Source organism: Helianthus annuus, chromosome 6 (genome assembly GCF_002127325.2).
Source record: "Helianthus annuus cultivar XRQ/B chromosome 6, HanXRQr2.0-SUNRISE, whole genome shotgun sequence".
Classification (NCBI taxonomy): Eukaryota; Viridiplantae; Streptophyta; class Magnoliopsida; order Asterales; family Asteraceae; genus Helianthus; species Helianthus annuus.
Window position 1 is genome coordinate 92,574,665 of NC_035438.2, and position 11,686 is coordinate 92,586,350.

The 11,686-nt window shown below is 42.8% G+C and overlaps 1 protein-coding gene across 1 annotated transcript; it reads left to right on the forward strand.

Annotated features, from left to right (window-relative positions):
* Window positions 1-8,892: 8,892 nt before the first annotated feature.
* Window positions 8,893-11,379, forward strand: LOC110933901 (protein NYNRIN-like). The gene has a single exon (XM_022177101.1). It carries the CDS (start codon window positions 8,893-8,895, stop codon window positions 11,377-11,379), a length of 2,487 nt encoding a protein of 828 aa, XP_022032793.1.
* The last annotated feature ends 307 nt before the right edge of the window (window positions 11,380-11,686 follow it).

Below are 11,686 nucleotides of genomic sequence, written 5' to 3' on the forward strand. Positions count from 1 at the left end.
TGCAAGTAGTTTCAAGCAAGACATAAGAATAAAGCTCTAAAACTATAGACTAGATAAAAGCATTCCTACTTTTCCTAATTCCCTATAGTTATGGCTCTGATACCAATCTAGCACACCCCAACCGATGGCGGAAACATCGGGATGAGACGGACAAATTGCTCAAAACATCATAACACTATGTGACAATATATATTAAATTGAATTTCATAAATTGCTAAAGTATAATATTAGAAATCAACATAAACAACATCAATTCGAATATACAACAACAAAGAGTTTAATCTAAGTGTGTTTCTAAATCCACTTAAATCTTGTTTCTTCACTTAGCATCATCTTGTCTATCATCCTGCAACATGTATTAAAATACAATCAACAAAAAGCTGGCGAGTATACAAGTTTGATACATAGTATAACATAGAATAAAATTGTTTAACGTGTGATATCCAATATAAATAACATGATGCAAGTTACTAATACGCTGAAACAGTGTCACTATATGTTCAAACCCTAGAATACAATGCGTTAAAATAGCCTATCCCAAAGAATAACGGGAGGTAACATGTTTAACTTATCAATACCCCAAGACTCGTGGGTGGTGCATTACTCCTATAGCGCTAAAATTATTAAGGTGAGCTTGTACGAAGTTAATGAGCATATAGACACTAATAGTTTACATAGCATATGAGATTAGCAAACATCAAATCGTTCATAGATTAACTCCCAATAGACTAGCGGGAGGTGAACATGTTTACACGTGGATAGAATATGATTCAAATAGTTTCAAGTGTTTAGTGTTACATAGAATACATGTTGCACCCAAAAGCGTTTAAAAAGTAAAAATGGGTTCGAGTATACTCACTTAACGCACTAGTAAGATTGGAAATCCAAGAGAACGAACGAGAGTGTTTATCCTAGATATTTAAAATATCACGAACTCGTTATTATTTATTGGTTTAAAAATAAATAATCCTAGTATTTATGTTTTGCATAATTTGGAATTCGTATATTATATTTTATCTCAATATAAAAATTCATTGTTATAAAAAGAATTATAATTGATAATTCATTTATGTTATTAATTTAGAGATTTGGTTATAAAAGAAAACGAATCGAAAATAAAAGTCGTTTTGAAATTAAACACGTATTGTTTCGTGGATTTTTACGAAAAACGGGCAGAGTTTCCTCTGTTTTTGGATGATCCAGACAACTCTAAGTGTCGATATTTTTGTCAAACTCAACCACTAATCATAATGTTTATATATAAGAATTCTCGTTAGATACAAAAAGTAAATAATTACTAACTGTAGCGGTTCGACGTTTAAAGCAATATATAATACCAAACAATAATAAAATTGGCGTTGTTTAAATTGTACCAAATCTCGAATGAGTCGTTGACCCGTTAGTTGACCGGGTTTGACCAGTTGACTACTGTTGACCGAACCGAAACTGACCCGAACTGAACATGAGCCGAAACTGAACTGAACCAAGACACCACGTTGACTCGATGAAGACTGAACCGAACCCGAACCTGCTGAAATTTGACGTGAACCCGAGCTAACCCAAACCTGAACCCGCTGAGCCGACTGATAACCCCCTCCACTGCCACCATCAACGGTTCCACCGGAAGTCCGGAACCAAACCCGAACTCGTCTGGATTCAAAACCAAAATAGAACTACGATACCCGAACCCGAGCGAAACCTGAGTCGTTAACCGGCACCACCCTTGCTGCCATTACCGGTCGAACAAACCCAATCTGGACCAAAACTCGTCCCGAAACTGAGCCACATACCTGAACCAACCCGAACCGGAGCTGCCGCCGAGCTCCTCCTCCGCCGCCGCTTGTTGTTGTGGTTCACCGTGAAGACGGCTACTGCCGCCGTTCGTCACGTGCCACCACCACTCGGTGGTGGTTGGCCGGTTGTCCAGAGCGAGAGAAAAGGGTGTGGGCGGGTGTCGTGTCGGAGAAGAAAGGGGGGTACCGGAGTTCGATCGGACAAGAACCCGTCGTCGGCAGCCCGTCGGAGTTGCGGCGTCGATGACCGGAAAATCGGGAGAGACAGGGGGGGGGGGGCTGAATGTTCTAGAACTAGGGTTTGAGTATTTATAGGTAGGTTTAGTGTGTGGGTTGGGCCTAAAGCCCATTAATGCGTTTCTCGTGTTTTTAAGTCCCGATCGTGTTTACGAGATCCGTTTTCATACAGAACATCGTGAAATATCGTAGGATATCATTTTAGGATTAAAAATACGTTAATGTTGTCGGAAATCGTTGGGTGAGGTGCTTGCTCATCGGTTTCGTTAAAAGTGTGTGAAACTTGTCGGTTGTCGTTTCTTGTTTGTTTCTCGATCTGATTTCGACTGTGATTCAAAAAAATAAAAAGCGACCACGTGTTCCCTAAGAATATATAAATGCGGAAATACGAGGCATTACATATGATTACACAGAATCAGAGAAAACAGATTACATCCAAAAGTTGTTAAGCATATTTTTGTAGTTGTAATCGAAATTAAGGATGACTTTGAAGAACAATATCTGGAATTCGAAGTTTCTAAACTTGTTTTAAACAGATTTTGAAAATTGAGACCTCGGTTTTATGAGATCATTACGGTTTATTAAAGCAACTTTATTCCATATTATACCGATTTTGCAAATATTAGGTTTATTCTTCAAAATTAAGGTTTTTAGTCAAAATAGATTTCTAATTTAAATTCCAGAATAAGGGAAACATAAAACAAAATTGATTGAGCAACATATGCTCTAATACCACATGTTGATCAACTATATAAGAACCATTGGAAACGTAATAAATAGATTGATTGATACATGTTATGCCAAGGGGAAACCCTTAATTAGGTAATAAGGGTAATTACGTCCATCAAATAGTTACCAACTAATCTAATAAGCATATCATTTTGATCAAATGATATAAGATAAATGATAATGATGCCCATATATAAACATATTTATTCTTACAAGAACTCGTTAAAATATAAGATAAATGATAATAACGGCCATATATAAACATATTTATTCTTACAAGAACTCGTTAAATGGGTCAAAGACCCCAGTCTCTCTCTGAACCACAATTCGACGCTCAACATTAGTGATTTATGTCACACCTCGCCCAAGGCGGAAACACGAGGCGCAACCACGAAAGGTTTTCAAGCATTCGATTAGCAAACGTCTATGTGATCATATTAAACCAACGATACCAGGTGTATTTTGAAGTTTACAAAACCAAGTATTTAAGTTGGCGTACATCACCCAAATAAACAACATGTTTTAAAAAGACATAGACAAAATATTAAGTTTATAAAACTAAGGCTTTGACAAATATATCCTGCACGGGGATGAGAAATACAAGGTAAACCCCCAAAATGGTATTGTCACATGCATTCTATCTTTGATCTTTAAGCCGTTCACTTACTTGAAATACATGCTTAAAAACGTCAACATATTGTTGGTGGGTTCATAGGTTTAAATAACACAAATGATTTTTTGAAAACATCTGACAAAACCAGAATGCATAGTTCTCATGAAATCTGATGATCAAGTTAATGTTTAGCTAGGACACTAACCTATTCGTCGACATAAGCCCGTAACCAACCTTTAACAATATTGTTGTACCACGCCACCAATCCAGATGACGTGTGGCTAGGACACAATTGCACTCCCCAGGGTCACGTAGGACCAAGAGTAGGGCTTGCCAAATCTTAATAGATCTATCTGACTGTTCTACGCTCATAGTGACTAATGGTTACTAAACAATATCACGATGACTACCCGAGCTCAATAAATAAATAACACCACGACGAGCTCAATAAATAAACTTATGCACACATAATAGATCTAATGATTTCATTCACTATCATACCAAAAAGCAAGGATGTATCTCACCCGAGTATTTAAAAGTAAAACACTTAAAAGAGGGGCGGTGAAACTCACAAATTTGTGTTCCGTACAAATGCTAGCAAAGTAAAAGTGTCCGAAAATAAATCCCCGACCTACATATATCCTAAACCAATGAGACACTAAGGTCTAAATATGTGTCTACCAGGCAAGTCATTCACCAAACTTACTTAGACCGAATGAGATGTTTTCGTATAAGAAAAACATTTGAAAGACCCGTTAGTGATTAATATCCATGTTCTCATTACATATATTTACACACAATACATATATGAAATAAATATATAAGTTTCATCAATGTCAGGATCCAATTCTGAAATCTGGTTCGAAGACTTGTGTCGACACAAGTCTCGACTGTATAATAAATATATATTTGTATAAAAAATAATATATATTTATTTTTTAGGGAAAATAATCCATTTCTGTCATAGATGAAAAAATATACCAAGTATCTGTATTTATTTTTCAAATAAATTTGTACTTATTAAGATCTATCGTCATAGTGAAAATAATAAATTTTATATTATTACACTAATAATGAAATCGTTCATTGAAAATACCATCATATATATATATATATATAAAACCAAAAATTTACCTATATATACACATACTTGTCGGAAAAATCCCAAGATCGTCTGACACCCATTAAGTATGTATGTTTTTTTATAAAACACAAATACGCATGTCATTGTTCCACTAAAAAAACATTTTAGCCTTGGTTTTACTTATTCATCGTTTTTTATAAAACCCCACCTCCTTATATTAAATACAAAACTAGCTATTTTTACTAACTAAAATACTTTTATAAACACTTATTAAAAATTTAACAAACTTCTAATCATCAATTTTTCAACATCATAACATAAACATTTTACTACGTTAATAATACTAACTTTAATACCCTAAGATTTGTATAACAACACGTACACTTTTTTCATCTACAAAGATCATGCAGATTGAAAGGGTATGGCCCCAAAAGAGCCGCGCAATCCTTCATCAAGGCTGCGCGTAGGCCATACTCCTTATTCAACAATTTTCTTACTGAGCAACCTCGTGCGAGTACCACTAGATCCCATGAAGAGGCGCGAGGCCCAGTCAGAAAAGAACTACATTTCCAACACTTAAGAGCCTGATAAAAGTCTTCACTACCTGTACGCCCGCGCAACCCCACAGAAAGGTTGTCGCGCAAGACCAGGATAGGAAGGTACAAAAGGTACAAGTGGCAGGAAAAATGAGCCAATGAAAATCCAGCAGGCTCTGTTCAATCGTGCGCCACGATCGCCTGACGTACAGAAAGCGAGAAGTACTCAAGGACGACTACGTGGCACCAATCAGGGGACAGAGACATCTGTCCCACGATCTCCACTTGTCTGCTGATGGCAGAAGGACAACAAGGCCGACAAGAGTGACACGTGGCTCCAATCAGAGCGCGCCAGCGCCGGAGAACTTCTAGAAGCCACTAACGGTCGACACTAGTGAGACAAAGAGCATATCCGCTATGTTGTCGCTTATCGGCCCAAGGCACATCAGCCCACATCCTCTTACACCTCTCCGGCTATAAATAGGGACCTCACTCCACAGGTTAAACATTCCATTCCCTCTACTCTCACTCTTAATACTTAATTATCCTCCCAAAGCAGTCGCTTATTCTCACGCCGGAGCCCGGTTAAGAGGAAAACCCCCATATTCCCCTCTTAACGAGTAACGGTGTTCTGTTTTGCAGGATTAGAGAGTCGAGAAGAGGCTCAGATAAGTCATTAGAAGATTAACCATCATGATAGAAACATAAACCAAACTGATTATCCTCATAATTAGTTCAGTGTTTCTTCATTGGCGCCCACCGGTTTTTCTACAACCATTTTCATCTTCTTTTTTCTGAGTTTTCGACACTTTTTCTTCCTTCGATCATGGCTGGTCAAGGAATCATTCCTGAGTTTGGTTTCGGAGTAAACTCCAATGCGGTGTTGGGCGAGGGAAATCCAAACATCCAAGCCCAACACATCGAAGTAAACAACATTGGGGGCCCGCGCGGGAGCATCACCCGCATCACTCAGACGGTCACCCCAGGAAACAACGGCGAGGGACCTTCAAACCCAACCCCGCCTCAGAACGTTTCGGCACTACTAGGGCTACCAAAGGGCGAGACTCCAGCCTCATGGTACGCCAAGAATATTGCCACAATTAACGCAGCGTATCAATCTTTGATCGCACAAGAGGCAGTCCTAACGGCAGAACCGTCCTTAGTCACTCCTCGAGCACAAAGTCAGGGGGCACGCTAGATACCCCCACAGTCAAATCTCCAAGGCAGAATCAATAGGCCTCCCCCTACTAGGCGACTAAGCGTACACGACACGCGCGACACAAGGGGAGAAACGGAAAGTTATTATAACTATCCGTCAAACCTTCAAAGAGGTCCTGTTCATAGCCGGCTTACGCCGCGCAACATGAACAACGAATGGGAGGAGACAGACCTGAATGATCCAACTTGGGAAGATGAAGAGGGTTCGTCAGTCTTCAATCGCTTGCAGAAGAACCATGAGTACTTCAAACCACGACAGCATGTCGGGTACACGGAAGAAGCGGAAAGAGACTTTCGCCTGGCCTACCGGCCAGCGGAAGCCGCGGAACATTCAAAGTTCATCCCAAAAATTGCGCTTGCGCCGCTTTCAAGAGAGAAGTTACCTCCGACAGTTGAGAAGTTCAACGGATTGACTGATCCTGATAATCACGTCAGAACTTTCACAAGCATAGGTTGCATGGGAGGTTGGAACATGCCTATGTGGTGTCACTTGTTTATTCAAACTCTTACCGGGGCTGCTCGCGCCTGGTTCGACAGCCTTCCTCCGGGAAAGATTAAGTCATGGGTAGATTTCAAGACTCAGTTCTTGAGTTACTTCAGCCTACAACGATGATACCAGCGCGACACAGCTGAAGTGGAAGACATCTGGCGAAGAGATGGCGAGGGTTTGGAAGATTTCATCACTCGCTTTAACAAAGAATGTTTGGAGATCGGTGGCGTAAGCGAGCAACTCATGCGCTGTCATCTTAAGAAAGCCATTCGCTGTGATAGCCTGATCAGGACTATCACTGGCAAAGACGGAATGCCCAAAGAATGGGATAAACTCATGGAAGCCGCGAAGATAGTCGCGCAAACGGAAGAATCGCTCGCTGGAAACAAGAGTTATTACTCTGAAGATCGATTTGCCAGAGGGAACACACGCGATCACAACAAGCGCAACAAATACAAAGATAATGATTGGAAGTCCGGAAGATCAAGGGGTCACAATGAAAGGCCGCGCTACAGAGAAGACGCGCGTGACACAATTGATAGAACCGGTTACCAGAAAGCAGTCAAGGATGATAATCGAGACAAGCACTGGACTCCGCTCATAAAAACACCAAAAGAGGTGTTGATGACGGAGAACCATGATTTCAAGGCTCCCAGGCCTATGACAAACAAGAAGGGGCAAGACCCCAACTTGTACTGTGATTTTCATAAAGACACAGGACACCTGACTGATGATTGCTATAGTCTGCGTCAAGAGATTGAGAAAGCGCTAAAAAGCGGAAAGCTAAGTCACTTGGTGAAAAACGTGCGAAAAGAAACTCGACAGCTCAACGCCAGGATGAAGGAAATCACAAGAAAGTCCGGCGCCTAGAAACCCATATGGTCAACGGACCAAGATACAACGCAAAAGAAAAAGGCAAGCGCCCCTATGAGCCTTCCTGGCAGGAGCAACAAGTCATTTTCCCGGTAGTACGCGGCGGCCCTCGCGCCACTCGACCCGTCGTCATTACCGTATTATCGGCCACTATGAAACGGAGTATGACTTCATCGACCCAGGAAGTACAGCTGACATCATCTATGAACAGTGTTTTAACCAGTTTGATGAAGACGACAAAGCGAGACTCGAGCCAGTTGATTATCCATTGTCCGGATTTTGCAACGAAATGGTTTTCCTACTAGGCCAAATCAGTTTCCCTGTCACGCTCTCTGACGGGAAACATTCAAGAACAACGAACGTAAACTTCATGGTAATGCCCGTCAAATCGAGGCATGATGTGTTGATCGGGAGAGAAACCCAAGGCGAACTAAACATGGTGACTTCCACTCCCCACTCAGCGATAGGGTTCCCAACCAAGACGGGAGTGGCAATCATCTATGCCAAGAAAGAAGTGATGTCAACCGAAGAGTTGCGCCCAACAAAAGCGGCAAAAGTCTCGACAACCGAGCCAGAGAAGTGGGTGTTAAACCGTAAATACCCAGAGCAAACGGTGACAATCAGCCACGCCATTTCGTCAGATATCAGGACGCATCTAAAACAACTACTGTTCAGAAATATGGATATATTCGCCTGGACCCCGACAGACATGACCGGGGTCCCGCGCGACATTACCGAGTATTGCTTAAACACCTACCCCTCTGTTGAACCGAAAGTCCAAAGACGGCGCAGCTTAGGGGCAGACAAAACAAGAGCAATGAACGAGCAAGTATGTGAACTACTCAAAGCTGGAATCTTGCGAGAAGTACGTTATCAAAGTTGGGTCGCGAACCCAGTAATGGTGGAAAAGGCGAGCGGAGGATGGCGAATGTGCGTTGATTATACTGATCTCAATAAGGCATGCCCTAAAGATTGTTACTCTCTGCCTGAGATCGACAAAAAAAATAGACTCCCTCGCGCCATACAGATGGAAGTGCTTCTTAGATTGTTACAAGGGGTACCATCAGGTTCAAATGAAGCTCGAAGACGAAGACAAGACAGCTTTCAGAACCGATCTCGGGATCTTCTGTTATACAAGGATGCCATTCGGTCTAAAAAACGAGGGCGCCACGTACCAGCGCCTGATGGACAAGACCTTCGCTGGGGATATTTGGAAGCACATTGAGGTTTACATCAATGACCTGGTAGTAAAAAGTCCCGAAGAGGACCAAATGTTGAAGGACATCGAGAAAACCTTTAACTCACTGAGAAGCGTGAACATGAAATTAAATCCAGCCAAGTGTTCGTTTGGTATGGAAGAAGGGAAATTCTTGGGCTTCATAGTCACCAATGGCGGATTTAAGGTGAATCCAGAAAAAATCCAAGCAATAGAGCGCATGCCATCCCCTAAAACAATCAACGAGATGCAAAGGCTAGCCGGTCGCCTGGCCGCGCTCAACCGCTTCCTGTCAAACCACGCCGCAAAGTCGTATCCTTTCATAACTACTTTGCGCAACTGTGTAAAGAAGCAGGAATTCAAATGGACGCCTGAAGCAGAAAGCGCTTTTCAGCAAATGAAGGAGTGTTTGATCGAACTCCCAACGTTAACCGCGCCGTTCGAAAAAGAGCCGCTCATCTTGTACTTGTCATCATCAGACAAGGCAGTGGGTTCAGTGTTGCTTGTAGAAAGAAACGGGGTCCAAACTCCAATCTACTATGTCAGTAGAATGCTCACAGACCCAGAAACGAGATACTCCACGATGGAGAAACTGGTACTAGCACTATTACATGCCTCAAGAAGGCTACGCCGATACTTCACAGGCCATGTCATCACCGTACTGACCAACTTCCACATTGGGACGATATTGCAAAAACCAGAGACATCCAGGCGATTAGCGAAGTGGGCGATCGAGCTGGGGGGCCACAACATTTTGTATAGGCCACGCCCAGCCATCAAGGGTCAAGTCCTTGCAGACTTTATCACCGAAGTCCCAGCGGAAAAAGTCAAAGATTGTGAAGTCGTTGAAGCTCCCAAAAAAGATACATCAGATGGATTGTGGTTCCTATACACAGATGGTGCCTCAAACGAGGATGGCTCAGGAGCCGGGTTGCGCCTGGTCAGCCCTGAAAAGCACGAATTTACATACGCTATCAGGTTGGATTTTAAAAACACCAACAATGAAGCGGAGTACGAGGCATTTCTGGCAGGCTTGCGCCTCGCCATTAAAATGGGAGCTAAGAATTTACAAGCGCACGTCGATTCACTTCTGATCGCCAGCCAAGTCAACGGATTCTATGACGCGAAAGGCGACGTTATGGCCTTATATCTGGATCAAGCAAAAGAGCTGCTGCAGAAATTCACGACATACAGGGTCGTACACATCAATCGATCTGAAAACAAACAGGCAGACGCTTTAAGCAAGCTCGCGTCAACTTCCTTTCAGCATCTTGCAAAGGAGGTAAGGATCGAAGTGCTCAAAAATCCATCGGTCCTGCTGCGCCAGGTGAACGTGATCGAAATGGGGCAACCATCCTGGATGACCCCTATAATTCGCTATCTGAAGGAAGGGATACTCCCAGAAAGCAAAGCAGAGGCACGAAAAGTCCAGCACAAAGCCTTGCAATATGAAATGAATGATGGTATTCTGTATCGGAGATCCTTCTTAGGTCCCTTGTTGCGCTGCGTGGATCCCCAAGATGCAAATTACCTAATTCGAGAGATCCATGAAGGGATCTGTGGTATACATGCGGGACCACGCATGGTTGTCGCAAAAATCATGAGCGCTGAATATTATTGGCCAGGGATGCATGTCGACGCCCTGAAGGAGCTGCGCAAATGCGACTCCTGTCAGCGGCACTCTCCAAAGACCTTGCGCCCCAAAAATGATCTTATCCCAGTGTCCACTGCTTGGCCTTTCCAACAGTGGGGGATTGATATGGTGGGACCCTTCCCAGATGCCCCAGGAGCCGTAAAGTTTATAATCGTGGCTGTCGATTATTTCACCAAGTGGGTGGAAGCCAAAGCCCTCACATCAACCACTGCCATGATGGTGCGCAAGTTCATCTGGGAGCACATCATCTGCAGATTTGGTCTTCCACTCAAGATCGTCACAGACATCGGTACCAATTTTGCCTCGGAGGACCTTAAAAAATGGATGAAGGAAAAGAAGATAGAGCACACCTTCTCATCCGTTGCGCACCCTCAGGGAAACGGTCAAGTGGAAAGCGTAAACAAAAGCATCGTGGAGGGGATAAAAGCCCGACTGGGCACAAAGCGCAGAGGTTGGGTAGATGAGCTCCTAAGCATCCTATGGGCTCATCGAACCATGCCGAAGACAAGCACCGGCGAAACTCCTTTCAGCCTAGTATACGGCTCAGAAGCAGTTATCCCGGCAGAAGTTGGTCTCCCCTCACCACGATTGACAGCAGTCAATACGATCGACAATGAAGCAGAGCGCCATCTCGACCTGGATCTCTTGGAAGAAAGACGCGAGATCGCGCGCATTAAAGAGGCGAAATACAAAACACAACTAGAGAGGTATTACAATGCACGAGTTCGTATTTGTACCTTCAATCCAGGAGAATATGTTTTCCGTGACAACGAAGCTTCAAACGCCGAACGCCCTGGAAAGCTAGCACCCAAATGGGAAGGCCCGTACTTGGTCCATGAGGTGCTAGGAAAAGGGGCGTACAAATTGCGAACGTTGGATGGCCATATCATCCCACGCACATGGAACGCGCAACAATTGCGCAAGTGCTATATGTAATCACTTTAGGCTCACGAGCCAACCCTCTGATGAGGGCAACGCATCTACTTGTTTTCGTATGACTAGCTAAATGCCATGTATGTTATTACAATGTATGGTTGGCCTAAGCGCCTGTTTCCAAGTTAATGAAATCATACAATATGTTTTCCTACTGCCATGTTACTTCACGAGTTACAAATGCATGTTAAACTTTTGATTAGCACGAAAACACTTCAGTAAATTATCAGCCCTTGAACTACACTTACATTTATTCGCGCTAACTTAACCAAAGTTTCGAACAATAGTGCAATTATTGTAACAAGAGACA

Excerpts from the sequence above, each read along its gene's own strand:
- LOC110933901 (XM_022177101.1), top strand. The coding sequence starts at position 8,893 with ATGAAATTAAATCCAGCCAAGTGTTCGTTTGGTATGGAAGAAGGGAAA.